The sequence below is a fragment of the Sus scrofa genome, chromosome 9 (genome assembly GCF_054392235.1).
Source record: "Sus scrofa isolate SSC_HxYL_T2T_F1_AM1 chromosome 9, Sscrofa_HxYL_maternal_Yorkshire_Landrace_v2.0, whole genome shotgun sequence".
NCBI classification, from domain to species: domain Eukaryota; kingdom Metazoa; phylum Chordata; class Mammalia; order Artiodactyla; family Suidae; genus Sus; species Sus scrofa.
Window position 1 is genome coordinate 129,320,432 of NC_139391.1, and position 27,887 is coordinate 129,348,318.

Genomic DNA, 27,887 nt, shown 5'->3' on the forward strand with positions numbered 1-27,887 from the left:
ATATGCATAACTCACTCATGATACTTTTTTGCTTACTCTCATCACATACTGGATGGAGATAAAGTTGGCAGGACGGCCCTCCACACAGCCATTCCGGAGGCCCTGCCATGGATAACATGTGGCTTCTAAGGCTGCACTAAGAAGCGTCTCCATTCCAGGGGGTGGAAAGGAGAAGAGACACAGGAAAGTTTTGCGGGCCAGGCCTGGGAGGGACTGCACAGCCCTTCCTCTCACATTCCGTGGTCCAAAATCCAGTATTATGACCACATCTAACGTGCAGAGGGACTGAGAAATATAGTCCCTGGGTGGGAAGTCACTTCTCAGTGACAATTCTATGCTGTGAAAGGGGAGAATGCATCCTTAGGGACTGGCTCTCTGTCTCTGCCACTCATAGGATTAGGTAGTGTATATTTGAGGGAACTCGGTAACTTGGTGGGGGATCCCATTAGCTAATAACCAAGGGGCACACGACCATAAAAGGATCCCTCAGTGGGAGAGATTAAGAAAGTCATAGGAATGCCGTTCCCAACAAACGGAAGATAATCCCTGAGTAGAGATGGGGCATAGAAAAGTGACTCATGTGACTCTCTTTGTACGGAGAAGATCCCCTCATTTCTCAGGATGTGACAGGTTGTCCCCAAGCAGAGAGATGGGCCTTGGGGCTTAGCTATAGCCTACCTAGGTCTTAGACTTGGTTACTAGTCTTGACCTGCCCCGCCAAGTTAAGGGCACTTTCCTGCCTCTTTCTTATCAATGTTTTATGATTTGTGGTGAAAACGCTCTCGTGCTTCTCCTCTGAGAGTTTTCTGATTACTTGTGCCCCTGGTAAGCCCTCACATGCGTCATCAGCTATTTTGACTCATGGGGATTTCTGCTTGGAGAGGTGGATAGAAATGAAACTGCCCATAGACTGTAACATCTTAGCAGATGTATTTCCAATCTTATCCCAGGATGTGGTTTCTTTCTAGTACTCTTGGGAGGCGGGACCAAAGAGTAAGAAGATACTCTGTAATGTCCAATGTTTGGAACAAGTCTCAAGGACCAGGAATATGTTTATTATGTCTTGTTTAATGTTTTGCATGATCATGGGAATGTTGCAGATTCTTGCTGTGGTTCAATTTTCCCTCCTGGAAGGAAGAGATTAGATTTTTTTTCCCCCTCTACTTTCTTCATACTATGGGCTACATGGAAGTTTCTAGGAAATTCCAAGACCTGAAGCTTACTTATGGGTTGTAACGGGAAAAAATGAGTATGTCCATGTATGTTAATTCATATACAGCATAGATATTTTCTAAGTTAGCATAAGTAAGCAAAATAAACCAGTGTTTACACCCAATTTTAAGTAAGATCTCATCATTACATAGTCTCAGGACAGAGGAAAAAACATGTTTAGCTTTGTGACCCAAATAGCAAACATACATAAATACAAGCCATCAATTTATAAGGCATGTCAAGCGCCATCATGATGAGCTGCTAATCTACATGCACACACACAAAGCTGACTAATCTCAGTCTTAGACAAAAAAGATACTAAGAACCAAAATGATTTAAAAAAAATAACTAATCTGACAAACAAGAAGCTAAGCCTTAAATGAGCTGGCTGAATGGGGAATTGTTATTTTTACTTTCCGAATCATGACTGCTATCAATCAGCCAAGGACAATCACTATTTAGACCTAAACCCATACTTAATGTATGTCACAACTAAAAAATAAATAAGAATAGTCATAGCAGGATTGAACAACAGACTTATTCATTTTTTGCTTGTTTGTCAAATAAAACCAATTGTGAGTTTAACAATTTCTGTCTTAAGCTCTTTTATGTCAAGAAGTAAGTTATTCAAGTTGTTAATTTTCACCAATATATTTTTAATTCACAGAGAACTCATTTCATTCAAGACCCAAGCTAACCAATACCAGACTGTGCAGACTAGGTAGAACCCTAGATCTGATTTTTGAATAAATTGAGAAAATTTAAGCACGACCGACAAATTTGCTCATTATTCTTCCCTGTTTATGACCCTTGGGTATAGTTTATACACTTTCATATTTCACATGCAGCATCAGTAAAACCAGGCAGAAAATCAGCTCTAAGAACATTCTTACAACCACTGACTCCCATCAAGTGAGACTGTGAAAAAAAAGTGATTAATTCTACAACTCACAAAGAAGATTCTAGACAAGACATGAGACTCCAGTAGCATCATCTTATTTATTAACGTCATCGAAACAGTTTGCTGATAAAACTTTTGTCTCTAACTATTCTAACAACAAAATTTTACTCAAAATATTTCACTGTGAGATGGTGTGGCAACTTGAAAGTAGTTTTTATTAATGTGTGGATTTCCATAGAGCAAATCTTACTCTGAAAATGGCAGACTCAGTGACCAAAAAGTGATTCCAAAAAGCTTCCCCCTCCCCATGCCAATCCTTGAGACTGCTTGGACCAAGCAGAAGTCTGGCCCCAGACCTAGACCGAAGGAGGCGGGAAAGAGTGTAACTCATTCCTAACCAACCAGGACAAGCTCATAGGACATTTCGAACGCACACGAAAGAGAAACCACATGACGAATCGCGTCTACTGGGCAGCGATAGGAAGGTGTGGACCAAAGGGAATGAACAGAGAACATTCATCATCTTTACCACGATGCTAATCCTAAGGTGTCCACATGGGATGAGCTACAAAATCGATCCCTGTTTCCATCCTTCCCATCACCTGCTGTAGTAGCCTTGGGAGAGATCCTGAGCTTTCCATATTCTGCTGATTTATTTTTGCATTGCTCTTTTGATGAATAAAATATAACAACATGCTTCTCGCTCTTAGTCCTCTAAAGTGTGTGTGTGTGTATTGATTTGGGAGAGCAGATTTGGGCTATTAAAATATAAGTCATGTCTCCCTGTAATTCTCTGCCTTTTGCTGTGGTTTGACTATGGAGTCTTGCTTTCTAGTTAATTAGGACAGCAAGTTCTTTTAGTCTTTCTGAGAAGCTGGAGCATGAGACTAGGGAGTGTTGGGGAAAGGTTAACCAAGCCAGGACAGAAAGAACAGCGTCTCTAGAAGCTCTAGTTCTGGGTTTCAGGCACTTCAGTAAGAGACTTTCCTCCTCTGTTCCCACGCACATTCACGGAAAATGAAAGCAAGAAGCCCCCAGAGGCTGCCTGGGGGCTGGAGAGGGGGGTGAGTGAGGTACCAGCAGGCAGCACAGACCCTGCCCTCAAAGGGCCACTCCTTGAGGAGAGTCAGGGACACAGAAAGTTTCCCTCCTGCCTGTTCTTATATATCAGCTGCTTTCATAAGAGTGGGAAGGACACTCTTTATTTGGGAGACAGGAAATGAGGCTCTAGACCCCTCTCGACACAATCCTTGCAGTCCATGCCTTTCTCACGCTCTCTGAGCCTGTGGGTTGGCTTCTGCAGGAAAGAAAAGGACCTCTGAATGGAAGTCGGGGCCTTGAGGTCATCCTGTGGGCAGGTGGGGCACTGCTCCCAACTGTGAATCATCTCTCTGGTGTTGGCCTTGGCTGGGTCATGGCCACCGTGCCTGCCCTGGACTGAGAAAGGGGCTCTGACCTCCCTCCAGCAGGTGAAGGACCTCAGGGAAGGGATGGACAATTCTACCCAAAAGGGGGTACACTTTTCCTTGTATTAAAGAAAAGCCATTTTAACACGATCCTTGTGATACATCCAAGATCAGATCTGCCTCATTTCACTCCTCGAAACCGATGTCCATGCCCCCATTCTTTTCCCTAGTTCTTCTCACTCTCCCTTCAGACCTGCCTTCCCGCCCCGACGCTGAGTGGGTAGAGCTGGCCCCGTGTCCTCTCAGGGGTATGGATTAAATGGGGCTTGACTATAGAGCCCAGCAGAAGAAGAGTGGACCAAGGAGACAAAAGACAGCTGGTCTTTCTCGGACCTGCTCACGTGGATCTTCTCAACAAAGGAGCCACAAACTCCGTATCCTGGGGAATCCAGTTCCCTGATTTCCTGCCTTACGATGGCCTTGCCCCGGTAGAGCTTCTTCTGTCTCTCAGCACGAGTGCCGTCTTGTGCACTCGCTGGGTCTTTGCCTTCCATAAACAATCCTTTCTTGGACTCAGAAGGTCACTTTCTGGGATTTCCTCCAAGCTGTTCTGCTCTCTAGCCGTCAGTTTCTAAGGGAAACCTAGCTCCAGCCTTCCTCACCGTCACATTCTCCCCAAGGACTAGCAACCACAATGCCATCCACAGGGAGCATGTGGGCCAGACCTAAATTAAGAGCAAGCTGCCAGGTAAAGGCTGAAAACCGCATCTTACCTGGTCAGTGTCATGGTGAACCAGAGGAGCAGAGACCACGAGGTGTGATGACCAAAGGGTCAGGGAAACGCATCCTTTTGTCAGGCTCTATACTCGCCATATGACCTTGGGCCAGCCATTTAATCCAGTGCATCTCTGCTCCCTCATCTTTAAAGGAAATGTTGGGTCAATTAATCTTTAAAGGTCTTTTCAGCTTATGATTCCATGATCCTTAGCCAAACACCGAGACCCTTACCTTTGTCCTTTGGAGATTATTTCCATAATCCAAGAGAATAGCACCCCTCCCCCATGGTCCTCTTCCACTGAGTTTCGATTCTTTTCCTGGAGGCTACTGAAGGATGCTACAGATGTGGAATGCACGGTGAAGAACACGGTTCCTAGGGTCAAATCCTACCTGACCCCTCCTGGGCCAGAGCTGGTACCAGATTTTGATACCATTATCTTACTGTTCGGGGGCCACTCCTCAAGAACCAAAAACCCAAGAGCCAGAAACTGGAAGAGAGACACAGAGCCCAAGAGCATATGCTTTCCTTTTGGTTCTCCAAGCAGAACAGGAGTGAGGTCTGAACAACGAGAACAGAGTCTGTCAAAACAGTTTCCAGGGCAGCAGAGGAAGGAGGACATAAGGGAGAAAAGGGATGAAATGGTTTAGTGGCTTCTGACACTCTCCTAAGATCTCTGTTCGTGAACCCATGCCTCTGCTAGGTAGATTTCCTCAGGCCATGACGGTGGCTGCTGGGCCCTGCAGGAGACAGAACCCTCACCCAGAAACAAGGCCACGGCACGGCTTCTCAAGAAGGAGCTGACCTCAGGCACCGCCTGTTATTACCACAGACAGAGTGGGTAAGTCATCAATTCCCATTAGGGAAGCAAACTGCTTTCTCCTAGGTCATCCTAGACTTATGACAGAGACATTTCCCAGCCAAGGAGGCAATAAATAATTCCAATTAGCAAATATCTCTAGGGGGTGAGTGGATTCCTCACATGTTTTAGTTCAGAAACCACTGCATTATCAGTATTTGGCCTTGCATATGTGATTCTTCCCAGATGCCGGAAGGTGGCTAAGCATAGCCTCCGAGGGCTTTGACGGTGAGCTGAAGGTCCCTTGGAAATGCCTGGGCTGGCAGGGAGCAACCCGCATGGCCATCAGTCACAGCCCAAATAAGTAACTGTACAGATGCCACCAAGAAATGAGAACGGACTGGAGCATCAGGAGAACGGTCTTCTGAAACTAAGGAAATGGACTCAAGTCCTTCTGAGAAACCCTACTATTCCCGGACTTGCATCCCAGGTTTCAGAACATGAAAGTCTCAGTCTTGACCCAGACTGCTGTGTGAGTGTGTGTGTGTGTGTGTGTGTGCCGGGGCGGGGGGTAGATGGGGGCGGTCGCAAAAGTAGAGGTGGCTCAGCCTTCTCCACTGGGTATAGCCCTCATGCACCTTCTGAGAGCGGATGCTGGCTGCAGCATCCTATCAACGGGAAGGAATGCATCAAGGCTACAAACATCAAGAACCACCAACACCGATTTGATCCAAGTTCTATGAGGAGTGAACAACGACAACAAAACCTCAAAAAACAAAACAAAAGAAGAGCAAGAAAAATAGCCCTTTGTGGTAAAGGGCATGCTGGGAAGGCGAGAGCCAGAGCCGCCTCCCCAGAGCATGCTGGGAGACGGACACCAGCACATCTCCAAAGACCGCACTTCCCCAACCCCCATCCCCTCCCCACCCCCACCCGGAGACTAGAGGAAGGTTTGTCCAAAGATGACTGCGCAGGAGGGGAGGTCGTGGTTCTCTGCAGGTCCCCCACACTGTGGGGTCTGAGTCAGCAAGTGGCGACAACAGTCAAGATGAGGAGATGGAGAAACAGAGAGGCAGGAGAGAGACGGGGACGGACAGAGGGGCCCGTGTGTTGGCGGAGGACGAGGGGAGAGTGGAGCAGAGGGCCTTGGGGCCGCTAGCCCGAGGCGTTGATATACAGCTGGCTCTTGAGAATGTAGTCGATGACCGGCTGGGACAGGTAATCCACGACGTGGCCGTCCCCGTGCTGCAGGGCCAGCCTGGGTGAGACGAGATGGTAATCAGATGGCATCTTCTCCTGAAGACAGGAGGACCGGCCGGCCCATCCCCTTTCAGGGACAGGGTTTAGCCAACACCCCCTTACCAACCCTGGCTTAGGCTAAGTAAACAGTATTAGGAAAGGCCCTCTCGCCCCGCATGCCCCCCCCCCCAAGTCCTCCTCCACCTGGCTCTGCTCCTTCCTAACTCAGGAACCTCGGGCAAGTTGTTTAAGCCCATCTATTCTTCGTACTCGCTGAATACTGAGTTAGTAAGGGTTTCCGTTAAGTGAAGTAAGTAGTTGATTTAGCATGTTGTGTTAGTTTCAGGTGTACAGCAAAGTGACTCAGTTATACAAATATCTGTTCTTTTTCAGGTTCTTTTCCCTTATAGGTTATTACAAAATAATGAATAGAGATCCTTGCGCCATACTGTCGGTCTTGTTGGTTATCTTTTTTGTATATAGCAGTGTATTTAAGTTAGTCTCAAACTCCCAATTTACTCCTTCTTCTTCCTCTTCTTCTTCTTTTGTGTGTGTGTGTGTGTGTGTGTGTGTGTGTTTAAGGGCCACACCCATGGCATATGGAGGTTCCCAGGCAAGGGGCTGAGTTGGAGCTGCAGCTGCAGGCCTTACACCACAGCCACAGCAATGCCAGATCCAAGCCATGTCTGCCACCAAATCACCACAGCTCACAGCAATGCCAGATCCTTAACCCACTGAGCGGGGTCAGGGATCAAACTCCCGTCCTTATGGATACTAGCTACCGCTGAGCCACATCGGAATGCCTTAGCCTTCTTTTAAGTGGTTCCCATCACCATTTCCTCTTCTTATGGACTCTGTGAGCTCAGTCACACCCCTAATTTAATTTACACTTACATGCTCAGGGCTTTTAGTGTCATTACATTTTTAGACCTCTATATGCCACATATCTTAGCATTCCAGTGGACATTTCCACTTGGGGGTTGTGATGGAGACTGTTAACTGACCCCTCTCTTTCTTATGCTTAGCAGAGCCTCCCAAGTTTTAGCTGGACCCAGGCAGCCAAGCTACAAAGTCTACTCCCAGCCTCCCTTGAGGCTCAGTATGGCCACTGACTGAGGCTGAGCCAGTGGGATGAAGGAGCAGTGACCGGTGCAACTCTGGATCACCTTCTTTTTTTGTCTTTTTGCCTTTTCTAGAGCCGCTCCTGCAGCATATGGAGGTTCCCAGGCTAGGGGTCCAATAGGAGCTGTAGCCGCCAGCCTACGCCAGAGCCACAGCAATGCGGGATCCGAGCCGCGTCTGCAACCTACACCACAGCTCACGGCAACGCCGGATCCTCAACCCACTGAGCAAGGCCAGGGATCGAACCCTTGTGGTTCCTAGTCAGATTCGTTAACCACTGAGCCATGATGGGAACTCCTAGATCACCTGCTTAAGGACAACGCTCCTTGCAGCTTTCCACTGGCTGAGAACAGTCACCACAACAGCTACGGACCCAGAGAAGGAGGCTTCAAGTTGAAGAGGGCAGAGATTTAATCTCTTTCGACTTCAGTAAGAGGGAAATAAACATTCCTTTTTGAGAGCTCTGACTACTGGGGGTCTTTTTGTTATGGCAGCGAAACTTAAACCCTTAATACCTCAAACTAGAGTCCAAACTAAAAACATCCTATTTCCCGCCTCAAACCAGCTAAAAAATGAGCTAATGGCCTATCCCCTCTCCTGACTGGGGATCGGAATTCCTGCTATGGTGCAGTGGGTCAAGGAAGCGTTCCTTCAGCTGTGGCACAGGTCACAACAGCTGCTTAGATTTGATTCCTGGCCTAGCAACGTCCATGTGTCACGGGTGAGGCCCCCAAAAAATGACTGGTGACAATAAACGAGGTCCAAAAAGAGGGGTGCATAGTGGGACAGCAGGTGTCAGCCAATCTAAGGGTCAGCCTGGACTGAGGAGAGTTGTATGGAAACCTGAAAGCTGGCCTGCCCAACGTCGTTCTGGTTGTCTGTCAAACGTACCTGCTCTTGGTTGAGCTGACAACAGACATGGGATGGTTGATGTCATCCTTCACCACCAAGATGTTGTTCTGAGGACAGAGCAGAGACAGCAGGCTGTCAGCCCCTCACACCACACTTCCTTTGGGTCCTCCTGCCTCCTCCTGCCCCTGGCCTCTCAGAGAAGGGTCACAGCACATTATTATGCCAGCAGGGAGATGGCAGACTCACTTTATATTTGCGGAGTATTGAGGAGTGATTCATAATTCGGTCTGTGTCAGCTGCATCCCGGGGCACCACCACGATCCCAAAGTCCCCCACAATCACCTCCATCTGAAGAAACAGAGACAGAGCGAGAAAGAGAGAGCCCTTTGGTGAGACCATGACTCCAAACCCCTACCAAGCAACTACTTAGCAGGGCAGGACAGGCAGTCTTCCTCTGGAAGCCCAAACTTGCCTTCTCAGCCCACCAGTCAGCTCCTTCAAGTAACAACCTGTAACAGTGCTCGTGGAATGACTGGAAACTTCACCTGGCACATGGAAGACACTTAATAAATACCTCCAGACTGGATTAATAAATGTGCTCCTGCGTGTCTGGGCAAGATCTCTGCTTCCTGAGGCTTCTGTTGAGCTCATAATGCTGAAGAGCAGCATGACGCCTGGTCCTTACCTGGTAAATTGGGTGACCCCAATCCCACTGCCCAGCAAGCATTCCCCAGCCTTGGCTGGTCTACTGAGCAGGGCTGGAATGCTCCCTGGCTCCCCCACGTCAAAGCTGCTGCAGGACTGGGGGCAGAGACAAGCAGCGAAGGGCTTGGAAAGCATCTGTGTGAGCACAGGCAGTGATGGGAGAGGGTTATTATGGGGCCAGTTCTGAAATCAGCCCCTGATACATGCTTGTTGTCATCCTGAGAAATGAAGTCTTTCCATTGAAAAGAAATGACTGTTTTTTTTTTTTTCTGATTATAGATATAACACAAGCCTGGGGAACTCTGAAAAAACAAACCCAAGAAATCAATCACAAGCACACAATCCAGATAACCACTGTTATCATCTTAGTATTTCTGTCCAGGGTTTTCTTCTCTACACATAAGTGTGTATGTCTACAATTGATTGAACTGCAAAATTAGTTATATGTATTTTTTTTTCATTTAGCATTATATTGGGAATGTTTTTCTCATACTGTTAAAAGTACATGAAAGTGTGTTTCTACAATGTGTTTATTTCCTTGCCTGACCGTACTGCGATGGGCCACCATACATGAACCAATCTGGTATTCCAGAAAGTGCACAGTTAACTGCTGAGTTTTTGCAGTTATAATAACACTTGGTGGAAGATCTTTGTACAAAAATCTTCTACCACATCTCTGACTACTTCCTTAGGGTAGGAAGTAAAATAATTGGAATGAAAGGATGTGAACTGGACATATTTCAAGCTCCTGAGATAGATTTACCAAGTTGCTTTCTGGAAAGTCATACCAATGTTTCTTTTCAAAGAGCCTGAGAGCTATGGCATTTAATAGTCTTGGATCTAGCCTGGGCACATTACTATTTAGATCATGCCAATTAAGGATCCCAGATGGTGGGAGACGAGGAGGGCAGGCGGGTTGCTTCTGAGCAGCGTAGCTCATTGGGCAAGCCCTGCTTTGGGGGTAAAGATGCCAGGGTTCCCTCATAATTCTCCCACCGAGTGGCAGTGGCACAAAAGCAGACATTATAGAGCACTGTGTCCGCTTCTTCTCTCTCAGAGGAGCTCTGTACCAGGAGAACTCTACTCCCAAGTCTGACTCACGAGCTGTGTGTGTGGGCATGCCCTGGGCGCACGTGTGTGCCCTTGGGTACTGCCATCGACCTTTACCCTACTTGTCCTGGAGCTAGAGCTGCAATTAAAAATTGGCTGAAGGTGCCCTAGGAGGGAATGGCAGAGAGAAAATAAAAGCAGGGTGTATGATTTCAGAGCCCCCACTGGGTCACACCCTTTGGAAGATACAGAACGTTACAGAGCCTACTGCATCTATGGGTCATATTCAGACCCAGAAGACTGGCCCCAAGTCTTTGTCCTACAAACCAGGAATGTTAGGGAGAGGCAGGGCAGGGAGCTGGAAGGAGATGCAGCTCCTGCCACGGCATTTAGAATACTACACCCGGACTCCCTCCTTAGTAAAATAATTGGAATGAAGACACTGCTTCTCAAATTTGGCTGCACATCAGAATCACCTAAGGAGCTTTACAAAACCTCCATGCCCAGCCCACACCCAAGATCAATGAAAGCAGAATCCCTGGGAGTGGGGCCCAAGTATCAATTTTTAAAAATTCTTTCTTTCTTTCTTTTAGGGCCATGCCTGTAGCATACCGAAGTTCCCAGGCTAGGGGTTGAATCAGAGATGCAGCTGCTGGCCTACACCACAGCCATGGGAATGCCAAATCTGAGCCACATCTGCAAGCTACGCTGCCGCTGGATCCTTAACTCACTGAGCAAGGCCGGGGATCGAACCTGCATCCTCATGGACACTATGTCAGGTACTTAACCCACTGAGCCACAATGGGAATGCCAATTCCTTAGGTTTTAATTCCAATATGCACTCAAGTGAATGAAAACTCCAGGGGACTTGTTAGGGTAGAGAAAGAGATAGAACTCTTTTAAGGGAGGAGAAAGGGAAGGAAAGGGAAGGGGAGTGGAGGGGAAAGGAAGAGAAGAGAATCCATCCATGCTGGCAGGCATGGAGATTCCTCAACTGCTTGGCTATCTAGGTATTTTGAGATATCTGGTTACAACTGCATAGCATAGGACCTGAATTCAGTTTGATTCCGAGGATTTGATGGATGATTCGTATGTGATGATGCATTGAATAACGGGGCTATTTAAAGTGAGCATTCCGGTTAAAGCATGAAAACAGTGGCTCAGAACGGCGGTCAGGCCTCGCAGGGACGGCCCTACGGGTGACATTAGTGCAGCTGCTGCTTTCTACTCAGGAACTAGTGATCTGAGCACCCAATAACAGAGCCGGCTGCTCAGTGGGTGGCAGGCAGCTGGAGACCTCACTGCTTGAGATAGATTCCTTTTCCAGAAACAGGTGACAGACTTGCCCCCTGGGAATCTCAGATGGGACGAAGGAGATGAGTCTAGGAGACAAGACACACAGCTGCACCACATCTGTGCGGCATCTCTGCAGGGGTATCGCCCAGAAAGTGCAGACCTTTTCTGCTCCTTTGGCCAGACCCAAGGGCAGGGGCTTGATTTTCATGCTGGAAAGCATTTGGGGGTGGGAGGAGGTGCCCTCAGTGCCATAGGTGCCCAGCTCTCTCCAGGGGCTTAGGGGCCCTGCCCACCCACCCCATCTCCTGTCTCTATGTGAGCTCCAGAATCCACCCTCTTCTGGTTGTCCTCTTACCACACCAACTGCTCTTTTGGGGTCTCCCTGTGCTGGGGCCTTCTCATCTCCCCAGTCTGAATGCCTGGAGTCCCCCAGGCTCAGTTCCTGGACCTCTTTTCTTTTCTACCGACACTTGCACCTGTAATGATTTCCTTCAATTTCAAAGCTTTACAGATACGTGGAAGGCTCCCAAATTTCCCTCGCCAGGGTAGCCTTCTCTCCTGAACTTCAGACTCATACCCGGTGGCCTTTTCAACATGCCCACTGGATGAGCCATCTCAACCCTAACATGTTCAGGAGCTCCTGAACTCTCTGGCTTGGATCAAGCACGCACGCAAGCAAGCAGCCTCCTCTGCCACCAACCCCACACACATCAAGAAGTTTTCCCTACAGTCTTGATCATTTCACTGAGGGAAACTTTCATCCTACATTGCTCAGGCCAAAGCCTTTGTGTATTCCTGATTCCTTTCTCTCGTAGCCCACATTCCTCGTAGCCCACATTCGATCCATAAAGCAACCCCATTGACATGGTCTTCAAAACACATCCAAGAATCTGCTCACTTGTGGGGGTCCCACACTAGTGCAGTGGGTTAAGAATCCGACTGCAGAGGCTTGGTTTGCTGCAAAGTGCGGGGTTCAATCCTTAGCCCAGTGCAGTGGGTTAAAAGGATCAGGTGTTGCCACAGCTGTGACTTGGATTCAACCCCTGGCCTGGGAACTTCCATATGCCATGGGTACGGCCATTAAACAAACAAACAAACAAAGAATCTGCTCACTTCTCAACATTGCTACCACTTGTACCCTGGCCCAAGCCTGCTCTGCTGGGTTCAATAAAGGCCCCCAAACACCCCAGCCCTAATCCCTGGAACCTATGAATGTTAGTTTATGGAGAAAAGAGACTTTGCAGGAGTTCCTGTCGTGGCTCAGTGGTTAACGAATCTGACTAGGAACCATGGGGTTGCAGGTTTGATCCCTGGCCTTGCTCAGTGGTTTGAGGATCCGGCATTGCTGTGAGCTGTGGTGTAAGTCACAGATGCGGCTCTGATCCCGCATTGCTGTGGCTCTGGCGTGGGCTGGTGGCTACAGCTCCAATTCAACCCCTAGCCTGGGAACCTCCATATGCTGTGGGAACAGCCCTAGAAAAGGCAAAAAGGCCAAAAAAAAGAAAAAAGAAAAAAAAAGGAGAGACTTTGCTGATGTGATTAAACTAACGATCCTGGGCTCATCCTGGTTAATCTGGGTTGGGCCTAACATAATACCGAGTGTCCTTACAGGAAGGCCAGGGAGATTTAACATAGGAGAGAGACGATGTGAAGATGGAGAAGAGAAGATGCTACACTCTTGCCCTCGAAGGCAGAAGAAGGGGCCAAGGCCAGCACCCAGGGCAGCTCTAGATGCTGGAAAAGGCAAGGAAAGAGACCGCCCCCCACCCCAGCCCCGGGAGCCTCTGGAGTGAATACGACCCTGAGAAAAGCTTAGCATTGACCCAGTGAACCCTATTCGGACTCCTGGCTTCCAGAAGCGAGAGAGAATCAATGGTGTGGTTTTAAACCACCAAGTCCGCAGCAAACAGAAAACTGCCTCATCTCCACCCGCTCTCGCTTGGATTGCCCTGGTCTCTCTGTCTCTCTAGCCTTTTTCAGTCAGCAGCCAGACCGATAATGTGAAAATATCAGTCAAATTATGTTGCTCCTGGGCTCAAAACCCTTCACTTAAATACCACCTTCTGAGTGAGAGCGTCTCTGGTCACCCGCCCCTCCCCGTACCCTCCACCGCCCGCCTCCCTCTGAGCTCTGTATTTCTCCACAGCATTTATCTCTAACATCTTGTACATTTTCCTTATTTAATCATATTTTTGTCTATTTCTCCCTCCCCTATAAAGGTAAGCTTCACCAGGGCAGGGAATGCTGTGTGAACTTCCATATGCCTCGGGGGCGGCCCTAAAAAGCAAAACAAAACAAACACACAAAACCCATATTGGCAGTTACCTACACTGCTAATGCCCTGGCTTGGTTTGGGACGAAGTCTCAATGAGAGAGTCCTGGGAGGAGCACCTCTGGGGATTCAGCATAAATGAGGGTGCATCCCCCCCACCCCCGTGCCCTGGGGAGAGGGAGTGAAGAGCATGGACCTCTGACCCCAGGACGCACAGGGTTTCTCAAGGTCTTCCTGCCCAGGGAGCCCACAGGAGTGCACCCAGGCCCCGGGGATGGAGCTCTTATGCCAGCACGAGGGGCCCAGCACCTCCTGCATCCTCACAAGGACTTCTCAGCAGGTCTTGTCTTGCGGGGGGCGGGAGGGGGTGGGGGGGGTGTTGAGTGAGGGGTCAGGACAACAGAGCCTTCCTGACCGGCAAGTCCCTCTCCCGATGGTGACCCTCCCACGTGACCTCATTCTGCCACATGACAGTGAGCAGGATCGGGGTACAATCTTCTCCCCCTACAGCAAGTAGACAGTGGCCTCTCCATGTAGCTCTGGTCTGGGTTGTGTCTCAGAGGTGGGGTCTGTGACATTCATCCTGCTTCAACTTCCTGCTCCCAGGCAGGGCTTTGATCTTATCTTTTCATCTTCTGGTCACAGGCTCTCCAGCCAGGCAGGGAGAGGGATGGGGGAGGAAGTGGGAGGGGCAGACCTTGCTTCCCCAAATGTGGGGAATCTGAGGAAAGGATATGAGGCATGTCGAAGCAGGAAGCCGCCTGGCCTTGGGAGAGAGAACACTCATGGCCACAGGGCGGCAAACCTCTCAGAAGGAAAGTGGAGTTGCCATCATCCCTCCAGACCTGCCCTGATGGGTTTCAGGGATGCTTTGGGTGGGAGGACGCCCCGAGGTCTTAGCCAGGCACTTTCCTGGGCACCAGGGACACGGGGCTGAGCAAGACAGACATGTATTCATCTCCTGGATCAATCACTATGGAATGGGAGACATTAAACAAATGATTAATTATTTCAACTGTACTGCTCTGAAGGCTAAGGGCACATTACCGTTAAGTGGCTAATATCTGGTAGTGGCTACTGTTTCCTGGGTAACCGGCAAGAGTTTGGGCCCCATGTCACGGTGGACAATGAGCTCCTCCAGCCACTGTTCCCAGGTACCCTTACATTTTCTCATTCAGCAAACTGGTTGAGTGTCTATGGTGAACCAGGCACGCCCTACAGTTGCCCAATTAGACAATTTAGTGTGCCCATGGAGCTTGCCTTCCAGTCTGGAGAGATCATACATAAATATGTAAATAAGAAAACATCAGGTGGAGCTAAGTACAGTATTGAATGGAAAACAAAATAACTTTTAAGTTGAAACCTAAATGACAGGAAGGGGACAGACATAGGGATACCTGGGGGAAGGGTATTATTCCTGGTGAGGCCACAGCTAGTGCCTAGGCCCTGAGGTGGGGAACACAGCTCAGATAAAGAAACCAGGTGGAACTGGAGCACAGAGAGGCAGGAGAAGTGGAGAAGCACCAGATCCTGATGAAGATGGAGTTCTGGAGTTCCTGCTCTGGTGCAGTGGGTTAAGAACCCAGCTGCAGTGGCCAGGGTTACTGCAGCAGCATGAGTTTGATCCCCAGCCCAGAACAATGGATTAAAGGATTTGGTGTTGCCGCAGCTGCCACATAGGTCTCAGCTGGGGCTTGGGTTCAATCCCTGGCCTAAGAACATCCATATGTCGTGTGTGTGGCCATTAAAAAAAAAAAAAAAAGCAAGCTGGGGTTTCATTCCAAATGCAAAGAGAAGCCATTAGAATTTTCTAAACAGAGGGCTTGACTTCCACGAGCAACAGGATCCAATTGACATGGACTTACCCAGGTAAGTCTACCTGGTAAGACTTTCTGCAGAATCATTCTGAAATGAGCGTTTAGAATCCTAACCATCTCCCCCAAATAGTCCTCTCTTCCCCAGGTACAGGACATGACCTACTCTGACCCACTTGTGCTTCTTCTCCAGATAGGATATTCAAGGATAAACAGGGGACTCAGAGGAAGGGGGAGCAACATTTGTTAAGGTACCTGCTGTGCACTAGGTACAGTGAAGTATTATTTATTAGTACATTAAGTCCTCACCAAAACTATCTTTTGAGATACCTGCTTGGGTTCTCATTTCATAGATGGGGAAACCACGACTTAGTGAGATTTAGTAACTCGTCCAAGCTTCATAGCTAGTAAGTGAATTTGAACCCACTCTGGTCCATTTTAAAGGCTCTTACTGCCATATCATGCCTCTTCTAAGTCCTCTTAAAAGTCCCATTTTAGTGACTTGAAACTTTTTCAGTTTGAAAATATATTCTATCTTATTTTTTTCTCCAGGCTTAACGTGAGCCGGGTCCTCGGTTCATTACTCTGCGTCGCCCCCTAGAGGATATAATTTTGTGAGCTTCTGAGTAAATTGAAAAAGATGCCAGGAGCCCCACAGAAGCCACACCCTAGGCGAGGGGCTTGGGAATAAGCTCCACCCACTTCAGGAAAGACTCCTCCGCCCTGGTTCTGACCCCTGCTCCTCCCTGGAGGGAAGGCGGGGCAGAGGGCACGCATTTCCAGGTTGGCTCTCTTGGTGCAGATAAATGAACAATCCTTCAGAGGGGTTTCCCAGAGGAAATCAACCCCGCTCCCATTTCCAATGTGCCTGGGGGTGTGGGAAGGCAAGGGATTCCAGACTCAAGTCAAATGTCTGAAAACCAAACCAACAGTGCCTTTCACACGAGAACCATTATCAGCCCTGGTGGGGGGCTAAGCCTCCTTCCCCTGAGCTGGAAATGCGGCATCAGGCTTATCAGTGCGGGGGCGTAAATCCGCGGGGTGGAAGTGTCCATCGGGCTTCCTGGCTGGGGCTGGGCTGTCTGATGGAAACCATCTGAGCCTGAAAAACCAAATGTTTGTCTTTGCTCCATTTGTCCTGGAGCTCTGGGATTTCTTCTGGAGTGGCTAGTGCCCCAGGCTCTTCCTCTGTTTATTTTCTTTGGTTGTTTTCCCATAACTGGTGGATGTAGGAAGCAGTTAGCCCATGCCTGGTTGGCTGGAAAAATGTAGAATACAGCCAATTAGAGCCAGCCTGTGAAATGTTGGGCTTTGAGAAGCACAAAAGAAAAAAAATATATAATAAAAAGGAAAAAACCATTTCCTCATTGGTCCATTTCTGGTCCCTAAGGGTCCACCTTTAGGTGTTCATTCCTTTGAGTTACATACTGACCATTTAAAATGCAAACACCATCTTCAAGCCACTGATACATGTAATCATTAAACTGAATGATTTTGCCTGCTTGCTGAAAAGTCAAAAGCTTCCCAGATAAAGACCAAGATAAACCTTCTATATCAACCAACCAGAACCATCTCCCCAAAAGGTCTTCTTCCCACCACTGGCTCTTTCACCGCTTCTCTCAATGCCCAGAACACGTCTCTTTGAACACACGCGATTCAATCCCTGCAGATCACTGAAAGCCCAGCGCAAGTGCTCCCCCCTCCTTTTGCGCCTGCTGTGAATGACACGTCATTCGTCCCACGTCCCACTCATCTGACTTGTCTGGATTAGGAATCTGAACGTGAGCCAAGTCCTGCCCGGCTGTTCAATAGTTAAGTAGTCTTAGACAAGTCACAATCCATGTGCACCATGGCTTCCATAACTGTATGAGTATGCTGGGGGCTAACCAAGATAATCCACGGGAAACAAGCAAAGTGTTATTATTGTCTGTCTCCCCGACTAGAAAGCAAAGGGCGCAATGGTCGGGAACTTTGTCTATTTTGTTTTCTTTGTTCCTCCATCCCTAGAACACGGATGGGCACAAGGCAAGTACTCAATAAATATTTTGGGGGGGCCGCACCTGAGGCATGTGGAAATTCCTGGGCCAGGGATGGAACCCATGCCATGGCAGTGACCTGAGCCGCTGCAGTGGCAATGCCAGATCCTTAACCCGCTATGTCACAAGGAGAATCCTTTAATAAATATTTTAAAATCAATGAATAAATAACAGCCAATATTTATCGAGTGTTTACTAGGTTCAAGAAGTCTTCTAAACTTTGCATGTGTTTTATTTCATGGACTATAAAGAACTAATAGAATAAAGAGTGAGATTTGGGGCAGGGGGTAGTGTGCCCACAGCATGCAGAAGTTCCCAAGCCAGGGATCAAACCCAACGCCACAGCTGTGACAAATGCTGGATCCTTAACCACTAGGCTACCAGGGAACTCTAAAAGTAAAATACTTTTAGATTGCAAGTGCCTCAAGGATTTGGGCACTCAGTATTAGCTCAAAGATTGATTGAAGGAAAGGATGCTTGAAGCAGAATTAATTTGCCAGGCTGCCTTCCATCATAACACAACAGACAAGCAGCTGGCAGTGTAAGATCCTTAGATGATGGGTTTTGCTTGGGGGAGAGGAGTGAGCATAGGCATTTCCTGCTTCACAGACCTGTCCTTGGATGGATGACCCCTTAGGCTCCGGCCTTGATTTCCCACAGATCCTGGTCTATGACTGGATACCTGCGGCTGTCAGGACGCAGCACAGCAAAGAGCAGGTCTCCTGGGGGAAGACTAGTTCTAATAAAAAGTCTGGGATGGGTTGGGCTAGAGGGACTGAGTCCTGATCTCCAAAGGCTGGTCCAAGAACCTGGATCTTTTCTTTCTCTCAGGAATCAAGAATGAAAATGCCAACTGCCAGGCCATACAAGCAGCTCTTTTGTATTCCTTGGAGAGAAATGTGATGAACACGTATGGAATTTTCTCCTGGTGGCATGTACGGGGAAGGGATATGTCATTGGCCAGAGAAGGTCAGACCTCACTATGGGCTAAAGGATCTTTGCGTCTATTAGGAAATGCCCAAGGGATGTGTTTGGGCGGTTCCTCTAGTTGCGTAATTCGATTTCTGGATGAAGAGCCTAGGTTCCGGCGTCCAGGGCAAAAGCAAGAGCAAGGCTGACGCAGTGGGGAGTTTGTGACTGTGCTGAAAGAGGCCTTGGCTGCCGTGTTGTAGAACAGACTGTCCCAGCTGCTTCCCAGCCTGGGTGGAGAGCCTCCTATTTCTCCCCAGACCTGTTTACACTGTGGCTTCTCTCCTGCTTTGTTTCTGAGGACTCTAGAGAGGCCAGGGGAGACAGGGGTGAGCAGCAAGGGCCTGGGGCATCTTCAGGAAACTTGACTCTTCCCCCACCCTCCTGTCCCATGGCTGGCGGATTCAGGGCTTCAGGCTCAGCACATATCACCTGGGACATCAGGTAAAACAAAGAAATGTTTGTTTCTGATAAAGAGTTGAATGGATGAATGAAACCTGGAACAGAAGCGGGTCTCACAGACCTCATCTCTGGTAATCCCACGATTAGGAACTGAGATCCCCAAAACGAGCCACTTCCAGGCAAACTCCAGAGGGCAGAACTTTCTATGAAGTCATCAGGGCTTACCCTGTACCAGTCTGGAAAGAAAGACCTTCCTCGTCCAAACCCTGAGCACCAACCCATCCCCCAGTAAGGACAGTGGGATAAATCACTGAGTTACTAGCTAGTTTCCTGCTCCTCACACCCATCTTTGCCCAATCCTCACCTAGTTCTGGCAGACAAGCAGACCCTTTATGAGAGGAATTTGCAGGGCAGAAAACAGACTGTTTTGAGGTCAAAGGCATCAAACACTGAAGAGCGTTCCCTAGATGTCCCGAGGAGGGGAGAGAAAATAGGGAATAGAGTATTTTATTTCAGAATAAAACGAAGAGGTTCAGCTTGCACCCCCTCCCTCCCAGACAGCACCCTGAGGGCAAAGCCTCAGAAGAAAATGGGGCCAGGATCACAGCGGGTGGGGTGCCCGGAGGGCTTCCGGATCAGCCAGGAGTCACAGACCCAGGTGGGCCTGGATCAAGTGCCACCCACCTCTGAGGACCACAAAGGCCCTGATGTTCCTGTTCAGAGCCCACAAGAGCCTCAGGTTTTGTTTGTGAGTAACCCATGATCCCTATGGGACAGTGAGTTGGAGCTGAGTTTTCATTTGATTGAAATAAATTAAACGTGTTATTTCTGGCACACCTCTGCTGCGGCCTGCGATTCACACCTGTTACGTAAGGAAGCAGCTCCTTGATTTTTTTGCCTCCACCTCCGATGTCTAAGGACCCCACGGGTTTGTGGTGGGTTGAATCAGGGAACTGAGAGACTGGCTGGGTGGGGGGTGGGGAGGTAGAGCTCAAGGGTCTAGAAAATCCTCTGGAGTGAGCCCGAGGGTCTCTTTCATCCAGACCCCCCCTTGCTGCCTGTGGTGTGGACTGGAATTCTCAGCATCCTGATTAGGACAGATGTGAGGTCCCTGCCGGTCTGGAACTCTTGTGCCTCGGGAGGAGCCAGGCTGGGTGCTCTGATCTCCAGGGTGATGGGTCAGGTGGGAACAGGGTGGGCTGGGGGAGGGTCTCACTCTACCTCCACTGCCCGGTCCCTAGGAAGTCAACAGCTATCGGTTTCTGAAATTTTGTTGTAACCAAGTCATTTCAGCACCAGGGACCAACCGGAAGAGGGGTGATCTGGTCTCTAAATGTCAGACAAGGTCAGGAGCAGCCGCTGCGGAGAGCAGTTAGAGGCCCTGCAGTCAGCTGCCTCACAGGGAGGAAGGCAGAGGGACTGGCCATGCTGCAAGGGCCCCCACCTGTGTCAGTTTCAGGCTCCACCAAGACGGGTCTACCCTTGAGAGAAACACACCACATGCCACACTTAAGAGACCCTCGAAACGTCCTGCTCATGAATCAGCCCTTCAGGCTTCGGCCCCACCGCCTTCCTTGCTCCAGATCCCTGCCAGGCTGCCAGGGCAGCCTGGGACGGGGCCTCAGGCCACTGCCTGGATTTGCCTGGATTCCCAAAAGAGATTTGCTGAAACCTTGTACAGAACGTTGCCTGCATTACCTTTTACTCTCAAAGCAACTTGTGCAGCAGAGAGGAAAGTAAAAGTTAATTAAGCCACTTCATCCAGAACTGAAAGGAGGTTTAATGTTCCACCTGCAGGAAATTGTCCGGGTGGAGACCAAAGGACCACACAGGGTCACTCGCTTCCCTGGACCCCTCCGTCTGTCTTGATGATCCCACCACGTGGCGGCATTTACGGCCTTCGCCCCGAACACCGACGTGTTTATCTGCGTGTCTGCTTCGGTAAATTCACCGGGCCGAACAGTTGTTTGTCACTGTGTGTTAAGTGCTAGGCTGGGCACGTTACACGGACAGTCTCATCTCATTCTCCCCAAACTCGCTGTGATGCGTCCTGTTGTTGTTAGGGGATCCCTGACTGAAACCCCCACCTTGGCCAGACACAATACTAATAACCACTTGTATGAGTTGTCTTACAACAGAAGCCCCGGTAAGGAACAGGGGGCTGCCCCCCAAAACCAACTGGGAGAATTCAAGAGGGGCCCATAGGAGGGGGGAGATGCCCAGCCGCCTGGGATCCTTGGCGCTGGACTCCATCCTGGCTGAGAAGCGCGCATACCGCCAGGAAGGACCTTGAGCCGACCAAGTACCGGCCGAGCAAGACGACTGGCCAGAGACAAATGGAAACTAACCCCATTCCCATAAGACCCGAGACTGCGAGCCACGTGGCAGAGCCATTCGCCCGGGCTCCCTGACCCTGCTGCTCGCTGCGCGGGTGCCCTTGCCCAGTAAAGTCTTTTGCTTTATCAGCACATGTGTCTCCCTGGACAATTCATTTCTGAGTGTTAGACAAGAGTCCATTCCTGGGTCCTGGAAGGGCTCCCCCTTCCTGCATCATTATGATGCCCATTTTAGAGACTGGAAAAAATGATTCTCAGAAAATATTCTGTCATCAGCTGTGTGGGTTTTTTTTTTTAATGGTCCCACTTGGCGACATATGGAAGTCCCCCAGCTGGGGACCTACATCACAGCCACGGCAATGCCGGATCCTTTGACCCACTGCGCCAGGCTAGGGATGGAACCCAGGCCTCCACAGTGACCCAAGCCACTGCAGTCAAGTTCTTAACCCACTGCACCACAGTGGGAACTCCGGAGTAGAACTAGAATCTTGAGTTTGATCCTCTCCTTTTTTCTCTCTTCAGAGACATATATGTACACGAAAACATTTCACATGCAGACGCTTTGCCATGTAACGCATGAGGGCAGGGAGAGGATTGTGTATTTCTTTAAAATCTCAGAATGCCACAAAGAACATTCTACAGATTTTTAAAAACAACCAAGGCTCAAAGGAGTTGAGTGATTTGCATGGGATCGCTCAGTAAGTAATTTAAAAAAAAGTACTAGATCTAGAACTGCTCACACACAGCAAGTTAATCAAGAAGTACTAGGTCTAGAATATGTGTCCTAAGACTCCACCTCTCACAGGGCTATGGGCTTGGGAGCTAGCATTATCTCCGGCCATCAGATGAGTGAATTAATGAAAGAAGCCAAAATGAATGTATGCCTGGCGGGTAATTTATGAATTCGCTAAAGACCATCCCAGCCAGCTCTGGTAACAAAAGATGTCCATTGAGGTGCTAAATGGTATAGGTTTCACTTCCTGGTTCCCTCAACCCCAAGCCAATTGCCAGAAAGATCCCACTGACCTTCTGCCATTAACTTCTCCCCTCTTGACCCGTTTTCTCTTGTTAAGGGAATTCGAGGGTAGTATTTACCACCTCTTCAAAAGCATCAAAGGAAAACAAAACACACACTAATTTCAAAAGAGCAAAGGCTTTAAAAAAATTCTCCCCCCCCCCCCCAACCCCAAGCACTACTCGGAGAAGCTATTCTGGGGCTGAGATTGCCTTTTCCCAGGGGCTTTACTGAGCAAGCCTGAGGAGGAGGGAGTTAAAAATACAGTAGGAGATAAAGCTTGGGGTAGGTGAGAATTTTCTTCCATCAGCACGTGAATGGATTGCCCTCCTGGGAGCTCAGAGAAGAGGGGAGATTCAGGGGGGAAGGGAGGCTGTATGCGGAGGGAAGACCACGGGCCCCCTCCCCATCCTTCCCCAGCTCTGGCTACTCACATCTGCCTCGTTCCAGAGCCCTGGGATGCAGAAGGACTCCAGAAGGTCACTGCCACACAGCAGCAAGATCCGCAGCTCTGAGGAGGGGAAACATTTGCAAAGGGAGTCAGTGGGGCCTGGGGAACATTCAAGTCTCAGCCTGCTTCCCCCATGAACACAAAGGGTCCCATCCTAGGGCTCCAAAGCCCAGTTCTTCCAGGCACCGCTGCAGCCTGAAACCTTTGCTCTCCCCTCCCCCCAGGCTCATTTACAGACCGCCCTGTTCCCACAGGGGGAGCTCATTCAGGGAGAACAGAACACGGAGGGAGACGAACTTCCAGGTTTGCTGGTGCTCTGGGGTTTTCAGGACAGGTTTCCCTGCTAAACGGGGATGGTTGGTCACTCAGAGACTGAACCAGCTACGTGCCTTCTCTAAGGTCCAGGGGCCTCTTTCGCTCCATATCAAACCCAAGTGCCTGCAGAGTTTGGCTTCTCTGCTGCTGTGCATTATCTGGAGCTTGGCCCCTGTCACAAGGGCCGACGTGATGGGGACAGGAGGGCACCCTCAATTCATGGGCTAGCTGAGTTCATAGATGTCCTGTCTTTACATGGCCACTGTCCCCGGCCAAGGGCTTGAGAAGCAAGGCTGCCCCCCTGCCTCGCCACTTTCCTGACGCCCTGGCACACTTCCTGCTTGTTGGTTGTTTCTCTTCCCTCATTAAACCCACTCTGAATTATCCCAGTGAGGCCACTGTTATTTAAAACAGGCAGCAAACTGACTCGGGCCCTGAAACCTGAGCAACAGAGGGAAAAAGAATCCTGGGATTTTTGGCACCAGAGCGGGAGAGACCTCCATCTGGGGTGTGAATCAGGTGATGTCTTTAATCCCCAGGCATCCCTGGCCCATCGAGAGGCTGTGACTGTGGGTATCTCATCGGAAATAGCAAGCCAGCCCTGCTCTGAGCCTTCCAAAGACAGAGAGATGGCTGACAGCTGTGCCTTCCTGGGATCCTGCAGCTGGCTCAGGGCCAGACAAGGACTGTCAGAGGGTGAACTTGCCCCAGCTGTGGCTCAGTGCAGGCTGTTGGGCTGGCAGCAGACTGTGCCAGTGTCTCATCATTCCAGCTCTGGGCAGCCCATCCTCAGAGAGCCCCATGGAGCACCGGGATCTTAATGCCTACATTTTCTTGCAGCCTCTCTGTTCTCCCCCCCCCCCCCCGCCCCCAGTCACACTATCATCTAAGGATCTGTTGTCCAGGGACCTTAATTGATCTTTGTATCTACAGGGTCTGGCAGGGTGACCTGCACACAGTAGGTGCTCAGAATGTATTGAAGATACGCCGGCCACAGAGGGAACCTGGGCAGACTGGCTAAGAGCCTCCTGGGTGCTTTGGGATGGCAGTCCAGGAATGGCAATGGTGGCCCTTGCTCTTGCAGCGTGGAGGCCCCAGGTGAAGGGCTTGCCCTGGTCCCTGGTGCCTGCCTCCCTCTATGTTCTGCCACCTGTGGGGATGAGCCAGCCTTAGGCAGCTGAGATGAGCCAGGACGAGCTTGTTCTGAGATCCTGCTGTTCCCTATCTCCTGCGTGGAGCTACCCAGGGTTCCAGGTCAGCTCTCGATTGAAAGGCTAAAGCTCTGTAACTGCGGGCGGCCGTGTCCAGAGGGTGGGCTGGTCCTCAGCTCTTTCCACCTCAGGGGTTTTCAACTGAGGGCAGTTTTGTCTCCAGAATTTGGCCGTGTCTGGAGACATTTCAGGCTGTCAAGACTGGATGGAGGGGCTGTGCTACAGGCATTGCATACCTAGAAGGCACGAAAGCTGATGGACAGTCTACACTGCAGCCCCCACCCCACAGGATTATCTGATCTCTCCGTGTCAACAGTGCCAAGGTTAAGAAAGTCTGCTCTCAGTCATGGAAGTAAATCTCTTTTCTATTTCCCAAGCCGGAGATTCACTTTCTCACTCGAGTATAATGTAGGATTATCTTTAAAGCCAAAGCAGAGCAAGTTAAAGCGTGGGGTTTCCACCTTTTCTTGCAGGACTGGAACAGATGGATGTCACAGACCAGAGGCCCTAGCAGGGCTTGAGATCCCACACATGGCCACTGGAGGGCAGCAGTGGTTTCCCCCGTTTATCATCAGAAACTGAGGTGCACACTTTCAGTCCACTAGCCTTGGGTCTGGAGCAGGACCTGGGCGCAGTCAGCTGGTTAAGAAGGTGGACACGGAGCCATAGATGCTAACCGAACTAGGAGAAATGGCTTTTTCCTTCTTGTGAAGCATGCAAGGGGATTTCAAAAAGGATGTGTGAGCCAGAGGGTCTCGTAGCCCAGTGGTCCGCAGGCTAGCAGCTCCTTCCACTTTGGGTCCCGCCTCCTTCCCCAGCTCAGGATCCAGGGCTTCAGCCAGAATCAGTGCTCTCCTATTGCCCTCTCCTCCCAGGAATCCTGGTTATGAGAAGCCTCCGGCCCCAGGCCCTTTACAGCTCCACCGCACACTCAGGCAGTCACCACCTGTACCCCGCCAGGGCACGGACCCAGACAGCTGTGGTCACCCAGATTTCCCTTCTCTGAAAGAGGAGTAAGATGGGGCCGAGACTAGCCCGCCCCTCACAAGGCTGCAGTGGGTTGGTGTACAAGAGCCCTGGGAGACTGGCCACGCCAACACTCATCACACTGCCTCTTGGTACGAGGGGGAACTCCCTAGGGCAGGACAGCCTGAGACTCTGGCCTCGGGTGCTAGAAGATGAACAAAGTCACAGCTGAAGCCTGGCCACAATGCATTCTTTCTGGAACAAGGCATGGGAGGAAAACGTACATTGGAATATAGTTCAAAATCTAAAGACTGCTCTGAGCTCTGCTGGTCCAGACCCCTTGCCACCCCACTCCCCAGGAAGGTCGTCCCTGCCAGGTGTGGAAGGGGGAGTGCGGGGTTTGGGAGTGTTTGGTGTGAGATGCTCCAGCCAGCTCTGGGGAGCATCCAGAAAGGCAGGTGCCTTTCCTGTGGCCTTCAGACAGCGATGTGCTCATAAATAAAGGCTATTAAAATGTCATGAAAGAACTGGGAAGTGAAGAGTTTTGAGTACTTATTACCTTTGGTTTTTTTTTTTTTTTTTTTTTTGTCTTTTTTTTTTTTTTTTTTTTTTGCTATTTCTTTGGGCTGCTCCCATGGCATATGGAGGTTCCCAGGCTAGGGGTCGAATTGGAGCTGTAGCCACCGGCCTATGCCACAGCCACAGCAACGCGGGATCCGAGCCGCGTCTGCAACCTGCACCACAGCTCACGGCAACGCCAGATCGTTAACCCACTGAGCAAGGGCAGGGACCGAACCTGCAACCTCATGGTTCCTAGTCGGGTTCGTTAACCACTGCGCCACGACAGGAACTCCCACCTTTGTTTTTAGTACAAATGCATTTAACTGCTACTTAATATAATTTAATGTTTGGTATTGGCCACATTTAACAACCAACTGGGAAAATTCCTAAACATTTTATAAATGGTCCCAGCAAACCTGTATGAGCTGACTCAGGGGCACCCCTAAACCTGGATTGGAGGATAAGACCTGATGTCCCTTGAAATGACATCACATCTGCTGGGCCTCCTGGGAGAAGCTGGTGCTCAGGTGCAGCCCCACGCTTCCACCCGCTGACAAGGGAATCCGGGGTGTGAGGGGGAGGCCTGGAGTATCTCTGTAGCTCAAGCTGAAAACAGAGCATGTCTGCTGGACACCAGGCTGCCTCTCATCCTTCAAGCATTCCAGTTGTCGCCAACCCTCCTTGTCACCTGGACCTGCATTGACTTCACGCTCTCGCTGTCTGACCTCCACCGGCCACAGACACGCGTAACCCTAGACTACTCTGGAACCTTGGAATGATCCGTTTTCCGGTTTGCTTCTTGGGGTTGCCCTGAACTCAGCTCACTTCCGTGGGTTCCGTGTAACCACCCTCCACCTGCTCTGTCTCCGGGGGTGGGGGTAGGCTATGGATGGCTTTCTGCCCCCCTCTCCTGCTCGTCCTCCACGCCCTGGAATCCCCTGGTTAGGAAGGCAGGCGAGCTCGTCCACTGTGGGCCCAGTGTTGTGGGCCGAAGAAGAGTCTCTCTGGCTGGCAGTGAACTCAGCTCCCATGTCTTTTGGATGATGGAGAAGTTCTGAAGGGAAAATTGCCAACGGATCCAGCCCTACCTCCTGGGAACCTGCCTGAATCCAGTTAGATGTCAAAGGGGAGATAACTAAGACTCTGATCTTGGCTGGGGAAGAATGATTGATTAGTCGTCCTTCCACGCAGGGCGTTCAAGCCTCTCCCCTCCCCCACTTTGCCCATGGTGGAGGTAGGTGGCTCCAAACGTCCCCCCTTCCCAGCCCTACTCACCGATCTCCTCGTACCGCATCACCGTGCCCAGATTGGCGTTCTCGTCTAGGGAGGAAAGGGGAAACGCAGAAGCATCAGGGAACCAACTTCCTGGCAGAGGGAGAACACGGGGTGGGGTGTGGGGTGGAAGTAGGGGCGTCTGAGTAGCATAAATGGGGAGCATGGTCCAGCTTAAAATGGAGGGGGGGCATCTCCTCAGGCGCTGGGGGGAGGCTTCACTTTCCTGGGACTTTCAGAATTCAACAGCCTGGCTGGGCAGCCAATGACAGACACACAGGTGCTCATGCTGAGCGCCTTCTGTTTCTTTCTGTATTCGGGGGAGGGTGGTCACAAGAGCAACGTTCTCAAACCTAGGGAGACAGCTCGTAGAGTCACAAGGAGGTGGCTCTCTCTTGGTTAGCATTACCTGGTTCAAAGCACGCTGAGACTTTTCACGTGGCAGAATGCAGAGCCTGGGGAAGACGCAAGACCCAGGCTTTGCCGTGTGCTCTAAGGGTGCACAGAACCACAGAGATGCCAGCTTGGCCCCCTGCCTCCCTGTCTCCTCAACATCCCTCTTAGTTCCTTTTCAAGGTTGGAAGCTGGAAATCTCAGGAAAGGCAGAAGACACCCCCCAAGAGTCAAATGAATGAGGGTTGGGCTTTCAGCTCTTCTGCTGGGTGGGATTTGGGGTTTGTATGGGAAAGAGCTCCAGAGACAGATGTTCTCAGATGCTCTCATCCATGTTGGGTCCTCAGGGTGCAGCAAAGGAAAGGGCTTGTGGGTTCTTAGCCTCTCAGCAGGAGTACTGACCCTGCCAGAGCTGGGAGGGCCCGGGGTGGGGGATGCTGGGCCCCTGAGACCTCTGTGGACACACTCTATAGAGGGGAGGACCAGCATAGCCCAGGAGAGGAGAGGAGTACAGGAA

General features: G+C 50.1%; 1 protein-coding gene across 9 annotated transcripts in view; it reads right to left on the reverse strand.

Moving 5' to 3' along the window:
- Window positions 1-2,192: 2,192 nt before the first annotated feature.
- The window catches only part of NMNAT2 (nicotinamide nucleotide adenylyltransferase 2), a 200,319-nt gene continuing 174,624 nt past the window's right edge, over window positions 2,193-27,887 (reverse strand). For all 9 annotated transcript variants that reach the window (XM_084977959.1, XM_021063806.2, XM_084977956.1 and 6 more), the window contains 5 exons: window positions 26,981-27,025; window positions 22,636-22,712; window positions 8,553-8,654; window positions 8,346-8,413; window positions 2,193-6,351 (listed from right to left, as the gene is read on the reverse strand). In XM_084977959.1, the coding sequence (XP_084834085.1) occupies window positions 6,249-6,351; window positions 8,346-8,413; window positions 8,553-8,654; window positions 22,636-22,712; window positions 26,981-27,025 (395 nt within the window). In that variant the 3' untranslated portion in view covers window positions 2,193-6,248. The remainder of the gene's footprint in view (window positions 6,352-8,345; window positions 8,414-8,552; window positions 8,655-22,635; window positions 22,713-26,980; window positions 27,026-27,887) is intronic.